The 27,092-nt window shown below is 42.6% G+C and overlaps 1 protein-coding gene across 1 annotated transcript in view; it reads left to right on the top strand.

The window, feature by feature from the left end:
• LOC115541661 (peroxisome proliferator-activated receptor alpha) overlaps positions 1–26,734 on the top strand; it is a 106,021-nt gene extending 79,287 nt beyond the window's left edge. The window contains exons 4-8 of the mRNA XM_030353486.1: positions 13,600–13,738; positions 14,804–15,009; positions 15,278–15,529; positions 23,668–23,911; positions 24,390–26,734. Coding sequence (XP_030209346.1) covers positions 13,600–13,738; positions 14,804–15,009; positions 15,278–15,529; positions 23,668–23,911; positions 24,390–24,634 — 1,086 coding nt within the window. The 3' untranslated portion in view covers positions 24,635–26,734. The remainder of the gene's footprint in view (positions 1–13,599; positions 13,739–14,803; positions 15,010–15,277; positions 15,530–23,667; positions 23,912–24,389) is intronic.
• The last annotated feature ends 358 nt before the right edge of the window (positions 26,735–27,092 follow it).

Here is a 27,092-nt window from a genome sequence, read left to right as displayed (position 1 = left end):
AGGTGTGAGTTGAAGATACCTAGGACGGGGGCCTCCTCCAGACGTTCCCAGTTCACCCGCACTACTCGTTTGGGCTTACCAGGTCTATCCGGAAATTTCCCCCATTCCCTGATCCAACTCACAACCAGATGGTGGTCGGTTGACAGTTCCGCCCCTCTCTTTACCCGAGTGTCCAAAACATGCGGCCTCAGATCAGATGACACGATCACGAAATCGATCATCGATCTTCGGCCTAGGGTACTCTGGTACCAGGTACACTTATGAGCACCCTTATGTTCGAACATGGTGTTTGTTATGGATAATCCATGACTAGCACAGAAGTCCAATAACAAACGACCGCTCGGGTTTAAATCAGGGAGGCCGTTCCTCCCCACCACGCCTCTCCAGGTGTCTCCATCGTTGCCCACGTGGGCGTTGAAGTCTCCCAGCAGAACTACGGAGTCCCCTACTGGAGCCCCATACAGGACTCCATTCAGGGTCTCCAAGAAGGCCGAGTACTCTGAGCTGCTGTTTGGTGCATATGCACAAACAACAGTCAGAGTTTTCCCCCCTACAACCCTTAGGCGCAGGGAGGCGACCCTCTCGTCTACCGGGGTAAACTCCAACACCGCGGCGCTCAGCCGGGGATTTATGAGTATCCCCACACCCGCCCGGCGCCTCACGCCCTCGGCAACTCCGGAGAAGAATAGAGTCCAACCCTTATCCAGGAGTACGGTACCAGAGCTGAGACTGTGCGTGGAGGTAAGCCCCACCAGATCTAACTGATAGCGCTCCACCTCCCTCACAAGCTCCGGTTCCTTTCCCCACAGCGAGGTGACGTTCCACGTCCCCAGAGCCAGCTTCTGCCGCCCGGGTCTGGTCCGTCGAGACCCCTGACCTTCGCTGCCACCCATGTGGCTGCGCACCCGACCCCAACGGGTCGTCCCACAGGTGGTGGGCCCATGGGATGAAGAGAGGGGGGGTGCCACGTAGTTTGTTCGGGCTGTGCCCGACCGGGCTCCATGGCAAACCCGGCCACCAGGCGCTCGCCATCGAGCCCTCCGTCTGGGCCTGGCTCCAGACGGGGGCCCCGGGCTTCCTCCGGGCCGGGTCACATCTCCTCTTTTTTCGTTCTTCATTGGAGTTTGTTGAACCATTCTTAGTCTGGCCCCTCACCTGAGACCACTCTGCCATGAGAGACCCTACCAGGAGCACAAGGCTCCCAACAACACAGCTCTCAGGTTCACAGGGACACGCAAACCTCTCCACCACGATAAGGTGACGGTTCCAGGAGAGGCGGATGGACTGGCAGTGGAGGTTAAATAATACTGACTGATGTGTCCACGGATGGCTGAGTCTGTCAACCAGGTCCCTAACTGACTAAAGCCGTGAATTCATGTATCGGTGTGCAACGTTGAACATCATTATGGACACTACACTTTGCTTGTCCTGCCAGATTGCAGGACAAGCAAATAAGATCTGATAAACAATAGAGGTGATCAAACTGGAGGACAGAGAAGCCAGTTCCGTGCCTGAGGGCATTCAACCAGTGCCCTTCACTATGTACACACGCACGCTGTGAGTGAGAAGTGCCGGAGGGGGCACCAAAACATTCTATTGATTAGCCTATTGATTATTTAAATGTAAGATTAAGCCCAACTCCAAAATGACGCTTTTAAATGTGGGGACAAAGAGCAACACATACTTCTTAAATGCAAACTCCGGAAGGCAGTTAATACAGCTAAAGCCAACTACAGAGTCAAACTTGAAAACAAACTCACAACATTAATGTTGTCTGGCAAGGCCTACAGGTGATCACTACAAGACAAAACATCACGTTCTTGACTGTGACTTCTCCCTGCCAGAGTGACTTAATGACTTTTTCTGCCGTTTTGAGAACAATGGTGCCCAGACAAGTGCTTTCCCGCACCCGCTGTGGGATGGGCACTTTCCCTTTTCCATCCCAGAGCTTGCTTCCATACTCACTTACATCTTCAACTGGTCTCTTAACACGGCACACAGCAACGGTACCTGCATGTTTTAAATCAGCTATGATCATTCCAGTGCTCAAGAAAAGTAACATAACTTGTCTTAATGATTATAGGCCTGTTGCATTTACTTATTTTGTTATTAAGGTCCTTGAGCGCCTAGTTTGTAGGTACTTGACGCACATCACGCTAGACCCTCACACACAATTTGCCTACAGGGCTAATAGGGGAGTGGACGAGTCAGTTTCACTTTGCACACATTTCATTCTGCAACATCTGAACACTCAGTCCACATATGCCAGTGTACTGTTCATTGATTTTAGCTCGGCTTTAATACCATCATCTGAAACTTCCTGTCCTGTAGAAAATAGTGTGTTAAAATCCAGAATAATGTGTCATTACCAAGGGTTCTGAACACTGGCGCCCCACAAGGGTGTGTCTTGTCAACTCTACTATTTTCTCTTTACCCGAACAATTGTACATCAAATTCTGCATCTGTCAAAATGCTAAAGTTTGCAGATGACACCACAGTCATAGGCCTCATATCTGATGGGGAGGAATCTACCTAAATGAGTGAGCTGGTGCAGTGGTGTGAAGACAATAACCTAATCCTCAATACAACCAAAACCAAATAACTCATAGTTGACTATAGGAAAAAGGCAGGCCAGCACCTTCCCATCTCCATTAAGGGCCAAGTTGTGGAATGGGTCTCCTCCTTCCGTTTCTTAGGCATCCACCAGTCCCTATCATGGAACCTTAACATCAGTCTCATCATTTCCAAAGCCCATCAGAGATTATACTTCCTCCATCAGCTGAGGAAATTTGGGGTTAGTCAGGCAGGCATGACCCAGTTTTATCATGCAGCCATCGAAAGTGTGCTCACCTTCTCCACCCTGGTCTGGTATGGTAGTGCTACCAGCCAGGACAAACAACAGCTTGAGAGGGTAGTGGGGCCTCTAAAATCATTGGCTGTAGTCTGCCTACCATAGACTCGCACTATGGCACCAGAATTTCCAGGAAAGCTAGAAAGATCATCTCTGACCCCTCTCATCCAGCACACCACTTACTCACACTCTTACCATCAGGGAAGAGGTACAGAAGCATCACAAGTAAAACATCACGCTTTAGGGATAGTACCTATCTACAAGCTATACGCCACCTGAACATGCACTAAGCACTTTACGGTCTTATGGTCTACCTCACTTTGCACTTTTTGCACTACTGTACTGTACTTTAACCGCTGCAACTCTCTGCGAACCATGCATTCTGTGTTTTTTTATTCGTGTTGTACTCCTTGTTATTTATGTGCCGTTTTAGGCTTTTTGTCTTGTGTTGTTATTGTTGCTGTGTGATACATGTGGGCATACCAAAACACATTCTTATCAACTGTATTTTCTATATTGTTGAAATGGCTATAACAAACTTGATACTTGAAAAGGCACCCTCAGACTATGAAAGGTAATACAAGATGTACAGATACATCTATAATGAATAGTTTTTTTAATTAAAAAATAATGACGCGCTTCAGCGGCCAAACACTGACAGCCAATCGGAATGTAGACGCTCTTCGCTTGCGTGGATCCCAGGGAACACCGGCAGGCACTTTGGTCCCTACCTACCTTTATTCACTCACTGAACAAAATGTCGGCTGAAGTATTAATCGCGGCTGTAACTGGGCACCCGGTGTTGTACGAACCAACCCTTTTTCAGTTCAGAGATCGAAACGCCATAGTGGTTTGGATACCAAGATGACAAGCGGGAGTATTTATACATCTAGAACGTTCGTATTTAAGCGGGAATCATTTTAATTTGCTCTCCATGCCACCAATCTAACCAACCAATCGCGTGTAGCATGCTTTAAATAAAACCAAAAAAGTTTTTGAAATCGTCACATAAACAAACTAATCGACAGGACGAGGGATAAATGACAAGGGATATATCTCTTGTCTTTTATCCCTCTATTCCCCACTATTCACGGAGCCTGAGGTGAATAATTGTTAATTAAATAGTCTAGATAGATAGATAGCCTAGTCAAGTCTTTATTAATACCAAACGACACAAATCGTCGGGAATCCATTTAGGTGGTTCGACCCACACAGGACAGGAGCCTACAAGACCACACAGAACAAGTCTGACTGGACATACACACAATACATCACATTAAAACTAGACACGCGTTGATAGATAGATAGACGGATAGGCCTAGATAGATAGATATGTTCCATTATTTGCCTTGCGGAGCCAACCAGTCCTGTGCACGTATGCAAATTAGCCATGTGCGCCAATGTATTTGTTTTGAGTGCGACGAATGAGTGCAGATCATGATTTGCAGATGCAGATCAGTGAAACATATTTTAACTAGACTATTACAGCACGCAGGGTTTTTTGTTCTCGGTTGTAATTAGCCTACATTTTAGGATTTTTTTTATATTGGGGGGAATCACTGTCCCACTTGTTGTCGAAGCACTTTATCCAACAATCAAAACCGTCTCGGCAATATGGCCAAGGTGTATGGGAGAGTTCACTCTTTGATATGGCTGTCTGTAGGGCCTACTAAAAGCATATGGCTCCTTTAAATGCGTCTGCATAATTGAATTGTACGTTATGAGCGACTTGAGCGACCAAAGCGAACAGAAAAATTTGCAGCGAAACTTTGTGAGCGACCAAAGCGTCTTTGACGCTTTGGTCGCTCCTGGTGTGGACGTACAGTAAGAATAACAATAAATAAAAAGGGCAACAATCCATCACATTGCGGGGTTCGATTTGGGAGCTTTTTTTTATCCATCAGATCTTTAATTTGTCTGTCTTTTTTCATGAATTAAGTCCAATTTGACCATACCTTAGTGAATTCATCCATTTTTAAATTAAGTGAGGTTATTTTTCCCATTAAATATGTCATTAATTGTGTCTGCCCATTCTTCCACTGTGGGAGGGTCGGAATGCAACCAATGTCTAGTTTGTTTTTCTAAGCTACCTAGAATAAATGTTTCAAAGTGCTAAGGAATTTTGGTATGGAATATTTTTTCCATTCTTTAATGTACCTCTGACCAAAAAGGTTTTAACCATGGACATTCCCAAAATATTTTCCAATGGTCTGCATTCCGATTTCAACAGCCTCTCCAGCATTTAGGTTCTCCTTCAGTGTAATGGGCTTTTAGTTTTGGAGTTTATTTATTTATTTAGCTAATGCAAATTTCTCATGCCAAGCAGTGGCCTCCTGATCTAAATTGTGGAGGAAGATAGACCTCCTTTCAGTCTTTGGAGAGGGCAGGCTTCAATAATGTGCTCCATAGTTTGCTCCTCTCCGCAGGCACACAGTGGTCTCGGGCTGCTTCACCACCTGTGAAGGCTGGTCAAGCAGGGACCCTGACCAGTCCTGAATCTGTTTAAGGTGGACCACTGTCTCCTAGGGAGGTTGGTGCCAGGGACTGCTTGGGTCGGGTCTGACACCAGATATTTGTATGGGATATCTTTGGATTCCCATTCTGTTGGCCAAGCAGACATGGAATCAAAGTCAATGGGTGGAGGGTCCTTCCAAATTGGACGTCTAGATTGGATACGTGTCGGTATTGATTGGTAAGTGGGGGGAAGCTTTGACTTTTTGGAGCGTCCTACAAGTGTATTCAGTTAGTCTGGTGTTAGTGGGAAGTATGTTAGATAGAAAATGGAGCCGGGTGACCGGTGTTGGCCAGATAGTCCCAGTGATGGTGTGTGTGTGTGTGTGGGGTGACCTGGACCCGACAGCGGCACAGTATTCTGCTGCAGAATATGACAGGGCCAGAGCTGCGGTGCACAGTATGGGAGCTGCTGCACCCCATTTTGCACCTGCAACTTTGCAGAGGAAGTTGTGTCTAGATTTCACCTTTGCTGCTGTTCCTTTTAGGTGTTTTTTGAATGACAGTGTCCTGTCCAGGGTCACTCCCAGGTATGTTGGGTTCGGGGAGTGTTTGAGCTGGTGTCAACCCAATCTGATCTGCTTTTTGAAGATGGAAGACACTGGAAACTGTTTTTTGCTAGACTTGGTTGCAGAACTGAGCTTTTTGGAAGCCCATTTTTCGGTGTTTTCCATGAGCTGGCTTTCTGTCCTAAGTGTACTCTGAACCTCCTGTTACGCAGAGTTTGGATGGTGGCTGTAGCCCGGGCAGCGAGCATTTTTTCCTGAGTTACAGCAGGAGGCCTATATGCCAGGCCACATCGTAGGCTGCTGTGAGATCAAGGAACACAGTCCCTGTTTTAATCTTGCTCTCCAGGCCTTTTTCAATGTAGGTGGTTAAGGCCAGTCCTTGTTCCCCTGTACTGCCTCCTTGCGGAAACTGGCCTGATCTACATTAAGTTTTGACTCTACTTCTGTCGATGTACTCTGTAGTATTTGGCTTTCCAAGATTTCCGAGGGGACTAAGAGCAGAGATATTGGGCGGTAACTTGCTGGCAGTTTATGGTCTTTGCCAGGTTTGGGTTAGCAATTACTTTTGCTGTCCGCCGTTTCTTAGGGATTGAGTTTGTATGTACAATCCAGTTGTAAAATTTGTTTGATGTCGTCATAGCCTGCTACCTTACCACAATTCAGTCCCTGCAGGGCTTTCTCCAGTTCGTCGACCATGAAGGGTTCTTGGCCACTGAAAACATCAAAATATCATCTGTGTATAGTGCCACTTTGTGTTCATCATTATTTATGCAAATTCCTTTGATGCTATTTCTTTGTCTGATCAACTGAGCCAGTGGCAATATATAATGCAAAAAGAAGTGGAGACAATCCACAGCCCAGCCTTGTGCTTCTTTCTAATTCGATAGATTTTGATAGATTTTAATTTGGGCGGATTGATTATTATATAGAGTGCTGAAAATTAAAATAAAAACCAAATTTCTCAAGGACCCTATAGAAAAACAAAGGCATTTTCCGTGTCTAGACTAACCAATAGGCCTGCAAATGTTGTTCCTGAATATGGCTGGATCTACTTAGCGAACGTCTCATACTTTCATGCGTTTGTCTCTGTGAAACAAATCCAGTCTGATCCGTGTGAATGAGCATGGGCAGGACTGCTTCGACTCTCCCTGCTAGAATTTATGTATGCTAGAGTTTTTTTACTCTAGTATGGATTTAATTACTGTAGTTGTTATTAAATCCATAGCATTAATGTGGAAACCCCAGTCGATAATTTAACAAATTTCTGAAAATAATAATCATCATTGACATTAAAGGTTGGGTATGGGATTTGTGAAACGGCAGCAGATTTTGAAAATACACAACTCGAATGGTCCTACCCCCTCTCCTTCAACGCTGACTCTGACTCCACCCATTCCAAGTACATGGACGCGCAATCATGCACGAGCGAACACAGATGTGCGAGAGCGAGCCATTAGCTAGTTAGCTAGCTCCAGTAGCTACTGCAGGATAACAACAAACAGAAGCTTGCTCTGGGTCACGAGCTTTGAGTACGTGCACAAAGGGGTCGCGCAGGAGGGGGAGTGCAGTACGACCGTTTGATTGACGTACTTACTGTCCAATAAAACTCGGTGGGTCTGGAAATCATTGGCTGGAGTTTTTCGAGCCCTGCCTGTTCTACAGATGATTGACTTGTTAAATGTTCATGTCAGTACTGCTAACTCAGTGGCTGTAAGTGGGTTATGATAAGGATTTCAAGTAATTTTGCAAAAATGGACAAAAAAGAGAATTCCATACCCAACCTTTAAACATCTCTTTGAGTGTCCTGGCCAAGACAGGCAGCAGTAGACTACAGTCACACATAGCATACACACAAAACGTAAGAAAAATAAATCAACTAAAACAGTCCGCAGGGGGGAAGGGGGGATATCAATATTGCAAGACATTTCGGGAGGCTCAAGGAGGGGAGTAATATTACATTTGAGCAACAAAGTGTAGTCTTGTGGTGGACTTTATAGACTTAATTCACCATACTGTCTTATTGACATGTTTTTGTTGTGTTATAGGGACACTGTCTCTTTAAGATCACGTGACTTGTGTGTTGATATGCCGGTCGGCGCGATGTTTGAATTTAACGTTTTTTATATGACAAAATGAACGACCTGGCGTTGCTTGTCAAGGTTTGAAATTGTCTCTTCCCTTCCTTTATCGCAATTTCTATAGACAGAACGTCTTACCTGGGCATGTGTCACTGCGGTGTGTGCGTGTGTGTTTTTATCCTTGCGCGTGTGTCAATGGCGGAGCCGTTGTGTTTAAGGGCGAGGGTCGCTGCGGTGTGTGCGCGTGTGTGTGTGTGTTCTTACCTCTGCGTGTGTCAATGGCGGAGCCGTGATGTTTAAAAGCATAACGTCTTACATCGGCGGGTGTGTCGCTGCCTTTGTCTTGATGTGCGGTGTGTACGCGGGCGTGTGTGTCACTGCGATGTGTGCGTGTGTGTTTTTATCTGTGCGCGTGTGTCGATGGTGGAGACGTTATGTTTAAAAACATAACGTCTTACCTGGGCAAGGGTCGCTGCGGTGTGTCCGTGTGTGTGTCTTCTAACCTGCGGGTGTGTCAATGGCGGAGCCGTTATGTTTAAGGGCGAGGGTCGCTGCGGTGTGTGCGCGTGTGTGTCTTCTAACCTGCGCGTATGTCGATGGCGGAGCCGTTATGTTTAAAAACATAACGTCTTACATCGGGCGGGTGTGTCGCTGCCTTTGTCTTGATGTGGGGTGTGTACGCGGGCGTGTGTGTGTGTGCGTGTGTGTGCGCTTCCGTGTATGTGTCGCTGCCTTTGTCTTGACGTGCGCACACGCGTGTGTGTGCGTTTCGGTGTATTTTCGTGCGCATGTGGGTGCGGTGTGTGTGTATGCGGGTGTGGTCTGACAAATCAATATTTCAATGTTCAGCCTGATCTACTCTAATAAAAACTAAAAATATATATAAATTCTTGAGTACAGATCATGAAGATGACAGTAATGGGTGTAATCACGCCCAGTCGGGTGGATTTCACCACCAGTTTTGACATAAGAATTTAATTGTTTTGTAAATTAAAGTTTGAGTAGTCTAATCTTGCATTGATACGTATATTCCAATAACCCCCACAATGCCTGTTGCTTCTGACATTAATTCAAATATTTTCCTATAAACGGAAATTTGGCTGCCTGGTGGAATATAAACATTTAGTATTGTCACTACAGTACATTCTACAGTATCTTCCCTGAAACCAACGAATATCTTCCTTCTTTATCTTTTATCGCTGAGGTCACAGGTGCAGCCGATGAGAAAAAAAGCCCTGCTCACACTCTGCCGTGTTTACTGGCAGGATCAGGTACGCCTCCATGAGGGGGGCCAAGCTCTTGAAACGTTCTCGCCTTTCCTCTGAAACACAGAAATGAGAATTTCATATAAATTAAAAAAATGTAACCATAAAAAACAAATGTGTGTGACATTTGTCACACACCTAACTCCCAGTTGTTGTTTTTTAAATAATATTTAAAGATGACCAGTGTTGAACTGCTCGATATGAAAAGTCTCCTAAGATAACTTATATGATTTGGCACTTTGCTAATCTGTCACACATTCTACACTCTATATTCACACCTGACTGCAAGACACTCATGAAGAGCTCCCTCATCGGCACTGCTGCTCGTCCCTTGGCAAAGATCGTACTCTGCTAAAACCTCATCGACTTCAATGCCAGCTTGTCTCAATAGCTCCTGATGGAACGTTGCCATCTCCCTCATCTCTTCGACACTACACTGCCTGAACCTCTCACTTTCAACTGGGTAAGCACGGTTGCATGCTGGCCAGGACGATGGGTCAAAGGCCCTAAACTTTGCAACCATGCCCCCTTGCTGCAGATCCTTCAGCCTCTCTTCCAAATGATTGATGATCAAATCTGTTAACAGGAAATGTTAAAGTGAATCATTACTTATTTACTGTAAAGGTTAATCAATCAATCCAAATCACACACACATAATTTTTTCTTACGAATCACCTCGATCCTCTCTGCTTCAAGCGTGTTGTGGGTTGGATTCTGGAACCTCACTCCTTTATACACGCCAGTCTCCTTTATGGCCCGGTTGTCCTTGGCCATTTGGGGACCAATGTCTACCCTCAAGGAAGTGAGTTCCCTGAAACGGGCCTCCTGGCTCTCAACTGCTTGACGCACAGTCAGGTCATCTTTTTGGTACATTTTGCTCAAGGTGGCAAGGTGGTTAAAAACATCACACTTTGTGTGATGTTTTTAACCACTCGGCAGGGCCCGTTTGGCCCTGCCGAGAACTGCAGCTGAAGGCTTAGGGAACCTCTCCACAGACGCCATCTCTTCAAAATGTGCAATCAGTACAGGATAGCTGTCACACCCAATCTGTAAAATATATTATCATTACTGTATTGCACCATTTTCTATTGGTCAAATTATAAACAAGAGGATTAACTCAACAGGTTGTGTTTAATAATTTACTAAAGTTCTGACCTTGATTGCACGATGCACATAGGGAAGCCAGCGGGCGCCGTGTGGATTTGATTGCTTCAACAACTTTTCTTCAAGTGCCTCTGCAATCATTCTGAGCTCTCTGACAGCCTTGGGGGAGTAGTGGTACTGATCGTACAGGTTTTTAAGCATTGTCTGCATTTGCTCCATCTTTTTGTGGGTTTTAATTGCCTTTACGATGCCAAGCTCTAATCTGTGGGCAACACAGTGGATTGAGATGAGGGGGTGGTTGAGTTCCTTCTGCAGAAGCGCTGCAACGCCATTTCTGCAGCCCACATTCACAGCTGCCCCATCACTGCCAAACCCAACCAATTTCTCCTTCCAATCAATAATGCCAGCTCCCTCAAAAGCTGAACAAAAAAAGAAAAATGTAAATCATTAGATAAACATTATGCAAGGCAATTTTATTTGACTAGCATATTTCATATACAAAGGTATTTTACATGAAATAGATAGCTTAAAAGGAGAAATATCGATTTATCAGCAGTATTTCATTGCATCCCTATAGTACCTGCATGGATGGCATCCAGGATGCCATTTGCATTGCCATGTTTAACGTCTTGGATAGACAAGTAGGTATTGACTGGCCCATCAGTTGCTAGAAAGCTAACATAAATGAGTTAATTCTCTATTGTAGTGCTGTCTGTTGCCCCATCAATGAGAATTGAAAAGTATATGGCTTTTTTAATTTTATACAGCAACTTTTCCCTCTCTATATCGTAAATGTCTACGATGAACCTGAAAATTGGACAGAAGTGTATTTTATTTTACATTGGATGACATTCTTTGTTTAGTAAATAAATGTTAAGCCAAGAAGGGTTGGAAACGTTGGTAAAAAAGTGCTGTTACATACCTAGCACAGGCTTTGTCAGACTGGTAACAGCCTGGAAGTCTTCCTCCAGTCCTGTTGATCAGGCCATTAAGGGTTGAAAAGTTGGTAAAGGGCACTTCTTGTTTTGCAACATAATATGCAGCATGGAATAATGTTTGTCATTTTTAGACACAGAGCGTCATCCATCTTCTGCAGTCCTTCGATGACAGCAGGCATGGGTGCTTCTGTTCCTCTGCCGGCAATGGCACAGTGCTCGTGCATTTTGCTCTTGCCATGAGCCTCTAAAATATTGTGCCGGAAGGACTTTGTGCCAATATATAGAGAGGATGTACTGCAATAAGAACATCAGCATGGTTCATAATTAAGCCTTGACAAAAAATAAGCGTGAACTAAATCGTTACCGTTTTACACTGATGCCTGTGACCCATCAGAATGTATGACAGTAGATGGGCAGTTGTTATTTATGTATAGAATATAATTCCTTTAGTTTAATTGTAACAACCCAGTCACACAGTGAAGTATAAAATGTGTAATAACTAAATTGGTACACAGTATCGCCTAGTTCGCCTATGCCTAGCGCCGGCCCTGCATTATCCCTTAATTATATGCTATAGTATAGAGACCCTATAGTATCTGTGGTATAAAGGCTGGGACGAATTTCGAAGTAGGGCCTTTAAATATGTACACTTTATGTTGAAAGTATAGATCGTCACGATTCCCATTGAAACTAATTGCGCGGTGATTCGGTCTTCAAAACGAGAGCTGATAAATTGTGAAAAATGAATTAAACTTTAATCAGACAACGCGGTTATGTGCTAGAGACCCTAGAGAATCTGTGGTATAAAGGCTGGGACGAATTTCAAATTATAAATATGTACAATGCATAACGTTAGCTCTCTGGCTCATAGCTGTGTGGACTAGAATACCTCCCGTTGCCAAGTCGTACCTAAGGTGCATCCTATTTACTGGAGGAGTGAACAACGTTTCCGTTGCATAAGAACCTTACGGGAGGGTAATGGTTGTTCCAGGTATTAGTCAAACCCTCTGGCGTTACCAGGGAAACAAAGTTGTGGCTTGTGAAAAACGTTATATTTGGATTGTAAAACGCATGAAAATATCAATGAATTAATTCATTTATTTTCTTTGGCAAGTGACCGTGGTATAAACGGGATTACTTATTCGCACTAATTTCTCTTTCATCACACTTGAACAGTGGGCAGGCTGACAGACACTAATGAGACGTTATTCCTGATAGAACTTGCCCTAATAAAAGAGGATATTGTTAAAATAGGAAGGGGATAGTGAATTTTGTTTCTACTTACATGTCTGCTTTTGTCGGAAACTCCCGGCAGGTGAAGCAAAACATCTCATCCTTTTCTTTGTCATGATGGACCCACGGAATATTCTCAATCCAACTTATTAAAAGGTTCCTTTGCCTTTTAGTTTCGTATCCCGACGGCGTCTCGTTTTCAGGTGTCTTTCTTTTGCGTTATATTTACCTGGCACTTGGCCAGTTTTCGGAGGCTAAAGGAACATATGTCTATATGCCGGAGGTGACAGGGGAAATTATTGTTACGATTCTTCTTATTCTGTTTGGCCGAAAACCGGCGCACAGCGCTGTAGAAAGCTCAGCTTCCGCGATATAGGAGGAAGTTTATTTTATCAATTTAGTGTATTTTCAAAGAAAAAAAATCACTTGCCTGAACGGGCAACTACATGTCACATTTTAGTTGCCCGATCACAGAATTCACCTGCCCCGGGCAAGCGGGCAACCGTTAATGTTTAGGACTGCTTTTGGATCTCATCTGTCAAATGAGAATGGAGGGTTCTAAGAGCGAGACAGTTGGGGTGGAATCAGTCCTGGTTTCTTTCTTGGAAAAACTGACCGATTCGCTGGCCGAAGGATGTACTGCCGAACTTGGCTCTGGCCAGTTGGTGGACGGGTCAAGGACATCAGAGTCTGTTGGCTAGCGTGGACATGAGATGGAAATTGCTTCTGGTAGATTATTTTTGATTGGGGCTGCTTCTTGTGTATGTGAGTTCATAGAGGATGCACAGAGGTGATTGCATCTATATCAACCGTAAGGATAACCTTCTCAGATTTCAGTTTTTTTTGGAGGTAGGTATCCAGCGATCTGTAGAAGGAAGACTGTGATCGCATCCAACATGAACCGAAGGAGAGGAAGGGAGACAAAATTCCCCCATTTTTTTGATCCATCCACTAACATTATAAGCCTCAGCCAGGATAGGCTACACCCCCCCCCCCCCACATATGATGGTCTACTCTATAGAAGCCCAGATTCACTTTCTCTTGGGATCTTCAATAGTATCCTCCAGGTACAGTAGGAGATGGTTGGACCTGACACTGCTCCTCCCCTAGGGTTTCTTCAGGAGAACGATTCGCCTGAAGCTGGAGTACGAGAAGTGTGAGCTCAGATGCAGGATCCACAAGAAGAACCGCAACAAGTGCCAGTATTGCCGCTTCCACAAGTGTCTCAGCGAGGGCATGTCACACAACGGTGAGCATACAACCAGCTCTGAATCTGGTGCTGAATTCAGTTCTGATCTGATTCTTACTAATTTCAAATAATGAGATGTGATTATGTGAATATATGGCCTTGGTTACACTTGTCAATTCAATGTGACTTTTGACATCCTATCACGCTATGATGGATTAACTCTCAGGTCTGGACAGTCCCAGATCAGATCGTGCTCAGGTTGCTTAGGTGTGTGGATGGTAATCTGGGCAAACAGTAGGAAGACTAGTGGCTACGTCATTAAAACATCCCCCCATGTCTACATGGAGCTAGGATTCTCCGCAGTCCGCTTAGCCGTTATAAAATACAAGAAACTTTAGGAATACCGCTAATCTCATCTTTAATTTCCCGCTTTTAGTTACCCTAACTTAAAAAAAAGATGCGCACAGCATGACCAGCTATTAAGATTTGTGATTTTATTTAAATACACAACCAAACAGCCCTATGCTGCTATACATTTTACTTCCGATTTTAAGTCAGCACGTTGGTGGCAGAGTTTCATTATTGTAAAACTACATGGGAAATTCTTACCTTGGCCAGGCACTAAACGTTGGCAAACAGACCTATTTTATACAGCCTCTTATCAACAATGCATGTAGAGGCATGGGAAGGCTTTGACTGTTTGAGACCATTTTAAACAACAAGAACAACACAAAGGTTTCTCAGGAAAGAAAATCTGAACAAGGATCCGGTTAGCAATGAAGCTTAGGTGTTGACAACAGACCTATGTCCAATCTGGCGCATCTTCCACAATTCCCATTTGAAGAAAAAGAAAAGAGTAACCAAGACCTATCACTGTGAAGTATATGGAATGTATGTGTATGTGTAGACACTGAACATGCTCTTGTTCTTGTATTTTCAGGGGGGTGGGACATAAATATATGACATTAATTACCTCCACATTCAAAAGCAGATTTAGAAGCTTGGCTTTGGTGTTTACATGGCAGTTGGTAAACCGGGCTATGACGGTAATCGGAACACAAAGAATGAATGATGCAAGTGATGAAATAAGCCCTCCTCCATATCCACCCCGCTCTCCTCCTCCAGCGATCCGCTTCGGGCGTATTCCCCAGTCGGAGAAACAGAGGTTGAAGGTGGAATTTGGGATGGGGGGGAGGAGCGAGGCGGAGCAAACCCTAACGCCCCCCGACCACAAGGTCCTGGTGCAGCAGATCCACCAGGCCTACATGAGGAACTTCAGCATGAACAAGGACAGGGCCAGACTGATACTGACCGGCAAGACCAGCCGACCGGTAAGAGGGTTGGGAGGGGAGAGCAGATAAGGACATAGATAAAATAAAGGGCATTTCATTTTGAGATATAATTTCTCTGATATCCTTGTTTTTTTCCTCTTTACATGTTTTTCCCCTCCTCCACTATCCTATTTTCTCATCTCCTCTGCCTTTCTCTTTCCTTGTGCCTCTTCTTTTTCACTCTTTTTTTCACCTCTTCCTCTCCACTTTACCCTGCAACCTCTTTCCCCTCTCCTTCTCCCTCCTTTCATCTCCCTTCCCTCTCCAGCCATTTGTTATCCACGACATGGAGACCTTCCAGGCGGCGGAGCAAACCCTGGAGGTGAGAGGTGCAGCAGGGCCTAGCCCCGGCCCAGTCCAAGGCCTCACAGCTGGGAAGGAGCTCCTGGTGGAGGGGCCCGGCGAGGCAGAGGCCCGGCTGTTCCTCTGCTGCCAGAGCGCCTCAGTGGAGGCGGTCACAGAGCTGACGGAGTTCGCCAAGAACATCCCTGGCTTTCTCCACCTCGACCTCAACGACCAGGTGAACTAAACAATATATTTACACTTAATCCGCCGGATACACTTTATTCAATGGTTTGTTCTTTTGACAAAATAGAGTCAACGTGTTAGTGTCCACATTAACACCATAACACTTAATCGACAGGTTAAAATGGCTTTAAATGGTCACAAATTAAACACTACACTTTTAGGTGTCAGCTCAGTTATATCCTGCTGCTATAGCCTGCTAGCCGAGCTGCGCACACTGACAAAGGAGCATGCGGAAGCCTTTAAAGATTCTAAAAACTCCTTAACATGAGTAGTATCTGCACTGTCCGAAGTAGTTGAAGGACGACAAAATTAGAACTAAGGGTGAACGAATACAAATAGAGGCTGAGTGACACAGTACATAAAACGAAAAGAAACAAGCAAGCCCTTCACTACTTGCTGCAAAGAGATTCCAGCCTGTCAGCAAAATGTGAAGACCTAGAGTCCAGAGTGAGACGGAATAACGTTTTTATATATGGGTTGAAAGAAGATGAGGAATCTAACAAGGACACACTGAGTCTCATCCGAACCTCACTGACACTGCCAGAAGAGTTTTACCTAAACATAGGGAGAGCACATCGTTCACTGACTATGAAACCGAAAGATCCAGCGAGCCCCCCGAGGTCCATCGTCAAATTTCTGGACTACAGAATCAAGAAGAAACCGTAATCCAGCAAGCATGGAAGCACCGGAATGACAATAGGGTTGGGCAATCGTCTACAAGCTTCCATCGTCCGATAGCGCCCCCTAGGGATCGCCGATAGTCAATACTATCGGGGGGGGGGCAACTTTATAATAATTTTATAATAATAATTATTTATAATTATTTATAATAATAAACACCTCCGGTCCCGGAGGTGTTTCGTCCGTAAATGGGTCCGTCGCCTCTGAGTTTATGAATCCGGAGTGCTCCGGGAGAACCGGAAATCGAGGCGGCAGTATAGAGTCAAAAGTCAGACCATTCGCGAAAATAGATAGAGTAGTATAATATCTGAGATATATATATATATATATATATATATATATATATATATATATATATATATATATATATATATATATATATATTGTATTTGACGATTTGTACTTATACTATACTATATACCTGACATTTTTATTTTATTGTTTATTGTTATTGTTCCCCTGCTTTGGCAATGAGTTGTAACTGGTCATTTAACAACATTTTGAGGAGATAATCTGCGGGTTGGTGAGGGGTGTCACATGCCACCGCACACTTTTTGCACTTTTTTTTTGCCGATTTCGGATTACACAAAGCAAAATCATCTCTACAGATGTCATGTTTGTGATTGTCGATGCCGTTCATTTGTGAAACGACAGTCACTGCCCTCTAGAGGATTTATTGCGTAACATCCATAACAACGCTGAAACCAGACGGAGGTATGAAGGGTAGTTCCGGAGGCAACGTTTGGGGCGACCGGAGGTATGGATCGGCCTATACTCCCGTATGCGGTCTTGTTTTTCCGGAGGAGAAGAAGAAGCTGAATAACCGCGAAAACGAATACATTTAATGATGGAGTCTCCGGCTTTCGTTTAGAAATGTCAACAATTTATTTGGGATTTAACATAGAAAATGTAACATTCAAAATTAATAAGAAAAACCTTGTTCAAGGAAATATAACATTCAACATCAATACAACCTCCAGCTTTCCTCGAGAGTGCCCGTTTTGTTTATATGATGTGGGCGCATCTGTCTGCGTCACACAAATACCCGGCGCATTTACTGACGCAAATGACGTTTAGAAATGTTCAGCGTAGTGTCCGAATTCTCGTTTGTTCGTTCCCTATGTAGTGCACTATATCATGAACACTATAGGGAATAGTGAGCGAGTGAATAGGCAACGATTTCGGACACAGCTCATGTACCACAGCTGTGACCCGGAAATGGTGCAGCGGGGTGTGATGTCATTTCGCCGTGCGAGCAGACCGGTAGGTTTCGAGCCCCTCCCCTCTACTCTCGCAGCAGTGAGTGAATACGGCATGTCAGCGCTACATAGTATGTTTTCCAACTGTGCCAGTTAACTTCAATTACAATTTGCGGGGCTTTTTAAGTTGTAAAAATAGCTACCACAGCGCTGTTTTTCAAAAAGATAAATAATAATAATAATTAAAAATTTATTAGAAAAAAAAAATGATCGCCTTTTTATCGGCAACTTCGACGATGGAATCCATCTATCGTCGATAGTCGATAGAATCGACTATCGGCCCATCCCCGAGTGCCATGTAACGGGCAGAAGATATTCTTTGACCAGGACTACACGTCAGATATCCAGAGGAAACGCAAGCAAGTAAGAGACGTGATGAAACTACTTAAAGAGAAGAACATCAAAGCTCAATCGCCATTCCCTGCCAAGCTGAAAATTCACCTGGGTTCCGGAACGATTACGTTCACGACCCTCGCAGACGCGGCCACAACACTCTGAAAGATGGGTATCCATGTTCAACTGGACAAACGGGACACGCTCCAGGCGGGACTTTTGTGGAATAACTGGACTGAGGCTTCAACATCAAACAGAGCAAACTTAATGACCAACCCAGATCTGAAGAGCATTCTCCATGGTGATCAAGGTCATTGAGGAACAAACGACACATGGAACTGTAAGTAGCGATTAGAAAAAAGAATACATTATATGATTTACTTTATAAGAACATTGTGTTTTGGCTACTTTTACCATTTAAAGTTAAAGACATATTATACCACCAGGTGTGAGTGTGATTAGCCTTACAAGCCGTTTCGAAAATCTGCCCCATATGATATGATATACTAGTAGGGATAAGCATGATTAATCGACGATCGACTACCGTAATTTTCGGACTATAAGCCGACAATAAAGCTTGCAGCAACATATTGAAAACATATTAAAAAAATAACTATAAACTAGTTAATTTTTGGAATTGAGAACTTAGTTCTAAACTTAACGTTGAACTGAAGTTCATTTTAAAATTTGTGAACTGAACTTTGAACTAGTTCACGTAGAAAATGAAGTTTCCCAACACTGGTGCTAACAACATAAGAAGAACCCTTAACATCATTACTTGTGCTAAAAGAAACAAGAAAACATCTATGTTTATACGATATGATGCACAGAAAGTGTTTGACACAGTAAATTGGGACTTTTTGTACAAAACGCAATCTGTAATGGGATTTCCCTCAAAATGTGTGAATTGGGTCAGCGTAATCTACAAAAATCCCAAATCACGTGTAAGAGTAAACAGATGCTGTTTGGAATTATTTGACCTACAGAGGGGGCTGAGACAAGGGGATTGTATTAGCCCCTTGCTATTTGCTACAAATACTGAATCCCTGGCTGCTTCTGTAAAACAAGATGAGGAAATAAAATAAATTAGAAATAAGGATCACAAGACATCTCTTTATACAGATGATATCTTGACCTTTACAAGTGACCCAGTCCTTTCTATCCCTGCAACTTATAGACACCCTAAAGGAATATGGAGAACTCTCTGGTTATCAAATCAACCAATCAAAATAAGAGGCAATGATTTTATTTGGACACTGGCCAATTAAATTCTCAAGAAAGCTTGATTTCCACTGGTCTCCAGGATTTAGATGCTTGGATTATTATTACGACAGACCTCAAAATTGCTTAAGCCAACTATGGGAAATTGATAGGCCACATAAAAGCTGACCTTACAAGATGGGAAATCCTGCCACTCTCTCTGACAATGAAGAAAATAAACTATACAAATTAAAAAATTTCCAAGGTTGATCTTTCTCTTCCATCACTACCTATCTATGTTGCTGTTCCCACATTTACTATATTGGATAAATGGATTTCCAAATGTATATGGTAAAGCAAGCGACCCAGACTTAAATTTAAAAGACTACTCTGCCCAAAAGAAAGTGGAGCAATAGACTTGCCCAGCCTGACAAACTATTATTGGGCAGCCAAACTCAGATGAATGTTGCTTAGATATCCCAAAACACTGACTGGTTGGAATGGAGCAGAGTGAATGCCCAAATTTGCCATTGGATTCAATCCCATTCTTAAATCAAGACATATGGGGGATTGCTAGTGTATTGAGTAAAGACTAGGGCTGGGCAGCAATTAAAAGTTTTAATCGCGATTAATCGCATAGTTTTGGTGAGTTAACTCAGGATTAATCACACTTTTAAAATTATATTTTAAATCCACTCCAATTGAAGTTAACTGAGATTATCAAATGGAATGACACATTATCATTCATACCAAATGTACTTAAGAAGCAAAAACTAGACTAAGTGATATTGAGAGTTTTATTGACTCACTCAGTGTGGATTGAATATGAAATTCACGGACCACCACCAATTTGGGAATTGTAAACAGTTACTACAAGTGTAGTTAATTTAGTTAAATAAGTGGCGCCACAGATTTGGGAATTGTAAACAGGCTGTCACTTACTGCAATTGTAATCAGGCAGTGATTTACTGCAAGTGTAATTGAATGTAAAGTAAGTGGAACTAAAAACCAAAAATATTTCTGATATGAATGTTGACATTCTGTGGGCAAAACCTTTCAAAATCAAAGTGGAAAAAGATAATGTGCGTCAATTTGTATTTATCGCGTTAAAATAAGATTGCGTTAACGCATAATTAACGCATTAACTTGTCCAGCCCTAGTAAAAACACCTTCAAAATATGGTAAATTATGATGGAAAAAACCTAAACTTCCAATGACCAATTCCAGAGCTATAAGGATAGCAAACAACTGAGTTCTCCCCAGCTAGGCTGGAAAAGCAAGGAAGGAAATGGAAGGAAAGGGGTTTAGTGGTTTTGGACCAGCTGTTTGACGGAGCAGTCCTAAATTCATTTCAACAGCTCAAAGAGAAATATGATATATCCAACCAAGTTCATAGGTACTCACAAATTAGACACTATTTACAAAGTCATCAAGAATTGGAAAAGCTCTGGGTTTCCCGAAACCTTCTTAAAGCCTTCTTAACGCTACGTCATTCATAACATCTACTTCAAGTTCTTCCTTAACATCTCACGAGTTTCCCGAAACGTTCTTGGCTACGAATCTCTTTCGTACGTCGTTCGTTGGTAAGGTTGGTCTGAAGCGCTCGTAGAACCTTCTTAGCTCTACCATAGTGATGTTTCAGCTCCTGACGCTAGTCGACGCCACTGTACAGTAACATTTAGAAATCCCCGTTGCTCATGGAACTGCCACATTGGCAGTGTTGTGTTTCCCCAATAGTAGAGTATGGCTACATATACGGCACAGCAGGCGAGGTCAGCTCGACTCGCTTCCAACAATTACAAAAACTCAAATGAACAAAACTGTCTTCTGAATTAAGGAAATGATACTGGGAAACGAATAAACCATTAGTTGACTTAATACGATTTTTTTCAACCACCGCCTCTTTCCCTTGACGGTGCGCAAAGCACGCACACAGACAGGTAGCAAAAAGAAAGCAGTCTCAGCATGAACAGTATTATATAATAAGCTAAATATACTATTCCAAATTTAGCTTTCATTTCAATGTCTATTTTCATAAATCAACAAGTCAGACACCTTTTGTGAACAGAAAATCAATAGCCCCATTTGAACGGTTGCGACAGATGTAATTAACGATGTGATTGATTTCATTAAGGATGTGATTGGATGTAATTATGGATGTGATATATCTTTATCTCAGGAATACCACATAAATACATACTACAATTGGTATATAATGAAGTAATTTTTACATTTCAGATGACCATTGCCCTAAAATAAATAAAATAATAATAGTACTAATAATAAAAGGAATATATAATAGAAAACCAAATAAATTAAACTAAACAAACGTGCACACAAATGTGCATGCGCAAACCCACACAAGAAAATAAAATAAAAAAATAAGAAACAAATAAATTCTGCATATACTTCATGAATAGAAAATGTCGGGCAATGGATGACCATTTATTTAGGAATACTTCTGCTGCCAGTTGAAATAATGTTGTTGTACATTGCATGTTGTAAACCTCTTGGATTCTTACCCTCCATTGTGTAATTGTTCGGGGTTGTGGCCTGGAGGCTGTGATTGCCTTATTCGCTATTAAAAGAAGGACTCTGAGCAAATATGTTTGGCTGTTCTCTTCAAGATCAGTTGGCAGTTGGCAAGTGTGATGGTTGAAGAGGTAAATCTATACAGAGAATTGTTTTATGTTTTTGTACAAATTGCCAGTATTCTTCTATCTTTGGACAATCCCAAAATATGTGTGTGGCCTCTCACCAAACCACACACCCTCCAGCAATGATCTGAGGTGTTGCTCCATTTTATATAATAAATGGAGTTCTAAAGTATCTCATTTAAAGTTTAAATGAAAGGAATTCCTTGTTTCTTATTTCTAATGTATTTTATGCTTTTTATCCCCTAAATTTAAATTCCTTTTTTCCAGTTTGGACTACTGGTTATCATTCTTTTTTTTCTTTCTTTGACCTTGGGGGACTTGAAAGGCGGCAAAAATAAAATGTACTATCATTATTGTTATTCGTTATCCGTCTTATTAGGGGTCCAAGCCAACAGGTTGGATCCCTATTGTTTTTGTAGCGATTTATCTTATAATTATTATACTTCCTACCGTGAAAGTGGGACCACAGCCCAAACCGTAAATGGTGAGACACGCCAATTGCATGACTACATCCAGGTCCGTGAGGACTACGCAGACAACAAAATCCAGACCTGCCGGTCACTAGGTGGCGCTATACCAAGGAAATTTTTTCCAGAAGGGGGCGCCATAAACGAGGAAATTGTATATCTCCTAAAAACGCGTTTGGGGATATAACTCCCACACCAAACCTCTCAGTCAAAACCTTTATATCCACAGGTTCACAGTAGCGTTTTGAATACATGCTTTGCGTTGTGCCGGCGAAATGCACATCGCTTGGACCCCTGGATAACTGCTTGCAGTTCTAGTTATTATTATTATTATTATTATTATTATTATTATTATTATTATTATTATCCTGTGTACTTCCCTTCATGAAGTCTCCCACTCATCTTGGATTATTTTGTTAATTTCTAGTTCGCATTTTTCTTTAATATCAAAGTTATTTTCTTTTAACTTCCTGCAATATCTTATAAAAATTTGATATGAACTTTGTCTTCACTATTCCTTTGGTTGTTGATATTAAGAATTGTTCTGTTTTTGTTGGTAAGGAGCAGGGCCCGGTTTCCCGATAACGTCCACTCTTAGCGCGCTACCAAGACTCCTACGTTTAGTCTTATCAAAGTTGTTTACCTCTATAGGCGTGGTTCCCGAAACTTCTCTTAGGAGTCTAATTAGGAAACACTCCTTATGTCGTTCATAAATGGTGCTGTCCAGAAAGAACGTGCTGAAATCGATTGCTCACAATAATCTTTTGAAGTTGCGAGTTTTTGAAATTATTGGAAGCGGGTCGAGCTGACCTCGCCTGCTGTACCCATGGCCAAAAATAGAGACAAAAAAAATACAGCCGAGACTACATCCTTAATTCAAATATGCCGTTTCATTTGACCTCAATTGGCTACGGATGCAAACTTGGAATTTACAATTAAACAACTTGGCCTATCCTGCTATCCTGCATGTCAATCCTGCTACACAACATATCACTCCCTTCCATTCACTGTTAAAATACCTGAACTAAAACCATTGGTGAAACACAACACTGCCAATTTGGCAGTTCCATGCGCAACAAGGATTTCTAAAGGTTACTGTACAGTTCTATGAGCGCTTCAAACCAACCTTACCAACAAACAAAGTACGAAAGAGATTCGTAGCAAAGAAAGTTTCGGGAAACACGCGAGATTTTAAGGTAGAACTTAAAGTAGAGGTTTCGAATGACGTAGCGTTTAGAAGGCTTTAAGAAGGTTTCGGGAACCGGGCCCTTGTCATTATGTTGACAAACTGCTCTCTCTGGCAGAAGCCTTTGAGTCAACTGTTATTTTCAATGAAACCATATAACAGGGTCAGGTAAATTAAATTATTGCTTCAAGGCAAGGGTCTACTACATTATTGATTTAAAATGCATAAAAATATTTATTTGTAATATTTATTTTTGTTATAAAATAAATATCAAAATACACAGACAAAATATAATTTAAAATTAATTGTAGAAATGTGTCTTATCCGTGCTCGGTTCTGTTCCCTAGGTGACCCTGTTGAAGTACGGTGTGTACGAGGCCCTCTTCACCCTCCTTGCCTCCTGCATGAATAAAGACGGCCTCCTGGTGGCGCGCGGCGGGGGCTTCATCACCCGTGAGTTCCTGAAAAGTCTGCGGCGGCCCTTTAGTGACATGATGGAGCCCAAGTTCCAGTTTGCCACGCGCTTCAACGCTCTGCAGCTGGATGACAGCGACCTGGCGCTGTTCGTCTCTGCAATCATCTGCTGCGGAGGTGCGGTGAACCAGCCTGCACACCAGCGGGTCGTTTCCTGTTTATATTTTAATGACCCTTCTAGTGAAAGGTTGAAAAAGCCTAGATCTTCTCCATAGGAATGTTTTGCTATTTTTACTTCATTACACTTTATGAGCTTTCCGGTTCAATTGCACAAATATTTTCTGTAGGATAGAAATAGAACTGTGATGAATTTGGAAATATGTGATGGAAAGAACGTTATTAATTAATCATAACCCCATACATATTTTGAGAGGGTATGAGGGATTTAGAAATGTCCATATTCCTCAACTTTTGAGATGCTGCATAGCAATTTTCAGAAATTTTGTTTAGTTGACGTAATTTATTCAGGGCTGTCATATTCATCTAGAGGGAGTCCTGAACAAATCCATTTGTTTTCGTTTCTCATTGTCGTTTCATTCCCTCCATAATTTTTCTTCTTATCCTCTCTCCTCTCCTCGTTGCCCCGTCTCGTCAGATCGTCCAGGGTTAGTGAACGCCTCCCTGGTGGAGCGACTCCAGGAGAGTGTTGTGCAGGCTCTGCAGCTTCATCTGGTGGCCAACCACCGTGACAATGCCTTCCTCTTCCCTAAGCTGCTGCAGAAGTTGGCCGACCTGCGAGAGCTGGTCACCGAGCATGCTCAGTTGGTGCAGGACATTGAGACGACGGAGGACACGTCTCTCCATCCGCTCCTGCAAGAGATTTACAGGGACATGTACTGAGTAAAATAAAGGCATGTTCCATTTTACAGGGACATGGACTGATTAAAAAAGATGTATGTTCTGATTGACAAGGACATGTACTCAATGAGAGAGAGACAATACGTGAAGAAAAGCACTGCAGCCTCTAGTTGCTGCTTGTGGGAGTTTACAATATTGTAGATGGAAGTGCTTAAAACCAGGAAATGAAAATCAACAAGGGTCAACCAAGGGTCACTGAATATTGCTTGTTCTTTGCTGGACGTATACTGCAAGAAACACTAATGAGCTTAAAGTTAAAGGATAAGGATAAGTTAACTATCGTGGACAACATGGCGTATTCACAGGTGCTCTTGAATAGGCCATGATCCTAGCGTTTAAACACCATACTAGTATCCACAGATTGTCCAACTTGATTCTAGTGTGTAGAAACCATTATATCCCCAATCTGTGTTTTTTTCTTCTTCATATTGTGATGTAGCTGAGCTAGAATGGTAGGCAAGCATGCAAATGTTTGAGAAGATGAAAAATGTAGCATTTATTCAATAGTTGAATTTGAAGTGAAACTACTACACAATCAAACTCATTATTTATGCAATTTGTGAAAATAATAGAAACATGAAAAAAACTTTTTAGATCATGCTAGAATCATTCAATCTGTGAATAGGCACAGAATTATCCTTTTAACCAAAGTTCAACTGTTGAGCCCATCCCTTCTGACCAACCATGACCCCAGCTGTTCCATGATCTGTTCTAATGGGGTGCAATGCTACATTTGTCTGGTTGGGCTGTAACGGGGATGTGTGGTTATTCACCTTAAATATCGACCCATTTTTTGATGCTTCTTTGGAGCAGGTTTATCTCTCGATTTCCAATTACAATGCAAATCTAATCTGAACATATGTATTCTCGATCAGAGCCGAATATGAACATTTCCTTTATCGTGTGTCCATCTGATGTCAATATCGGGACAGTGTGATATAGGCATTAAGGAAACCACGCCTTTGAAGATTGATAGCTTTGTCTTCTGGGCCCCTCACACCCCAAGAGGTAGGAGATCTATATGAACCTCTACAGAGGTGTGTATGGATACTACAGATTTGAGCATGGCCGTGCAATGTTGGTGGAAACATGAGGATATATGATAGAATGATCAATTGCGACACAATATATATGTGTATATATATGTATGCAAGATATGAACTGAGTATAGCCATGACAGTCTGGCTTCAGTAACAGCCGCCATCATTATTTACCTGCAAGCAAGGTGTGATCACAGCCAACTCTTGCCCTTGAGTTGGCTGTTGAATCGACGGCAATAAGGAACACATACACTTTACCTCAGTGTGTTCATGGAACTCATACACACAGCAGCTGGGAACCATGATCAGATTTAATTATACGTCTGCGTCAAACAGCTGCATGCCGAGCTACAACAGGTCTATGCCACCGGCGTAGCCCTCAGAATCCATTACAGTAGGTAACGCACACCTCTCCAGAAATGTAAAATGGAACCGGGATAGGTGAAGGCCCGAGTCCTCCTGGTGTGTCTTTCAGTTAATTTATAATGGAGCAGATCCGTATGTTTGCCAACATGTAAATGTGTATCTCACATGACATTGCAAGGTCTTGGACTTCTAGCAGTCTCGAAAGGTATTCACAGCCTCAACCCCAGCAACCACTCTTTTTCCAGCAATTTGCGGGACTTTGCCACTCTGGGCCGATGACTTGAATTCAAGTCATGGTTTCACAGTAAATGCTGTTAACATGTGATTTTGCGCCCCTTTGCGGGCAAAGTGGTGCCTTTTTTGTTATTGACCCTGTGACATCATTGATTGAGCTATCTTCACAACACTTTATACACTTTTTAATGGTCCTCTGTCCTCCGTGCATGGCACTTTAATCTGACATGTCCATAGAGCATTTGTCTCAAATTGTGTAATTTGCTCCGTTGGATAAGAACATTCTTTACATTTTCACAAGACTTTTACTATACAGAGAAATTAATCCAGATGATTAACATTATGGCTGAAAGAGGAAATCATTAACAGCATGTAAAATGGACTACTTAAGGTTGGCATATATGTTAACAAACACACATCCATTAAAGATTAGCAGACATCACTTATGTCAACATTTTCTTGCGGACTATGCTCAGTGGGGTGTTCAACAAAGCCGGTTTTATCACATAACCAGGTAAATTAACCCAGGGTTTGCTGTAACCCTAGGTTTTCCGTTCCAAAAGGATCACGGTATGTTAGTTTTATAGAAACATGCTCTGAATCAAACCTGGTCGGAGCAGGTTTTGCGCAGGTTAAGTTTGAAACATAACCCGGTTTTGGGTATTTAATCTGCGTTCACCGCAGATTTCATGTGTTCACAATGGCATGCCCTTTTGATGAGAGAACTGCTGATATCGGAGCGCAAATTATACGTGCAATCCACCGGGAGCGATTGATAAGACCACGGCTCGACATCTTGG

This window comes from Gadus morhua, chromosome 4, assembly GCF_902167405.1.
Source record: "Gadus morhua chromosome 4, gadMor3.0, whole genome shotgun sequence".
NCBI classification, from domain to species: domain Eukaryota; kingdom Metazoa; phylum Chordata; class Actinopteri; order Gadiformes; family Gadidae; genus Gadus; species Gadus morhua.
The sequence above is the reverse complement of the archived record's forward strand: the minus strand, read 5'-3'. Positions and strand labels throughout refer to the sequence as shown.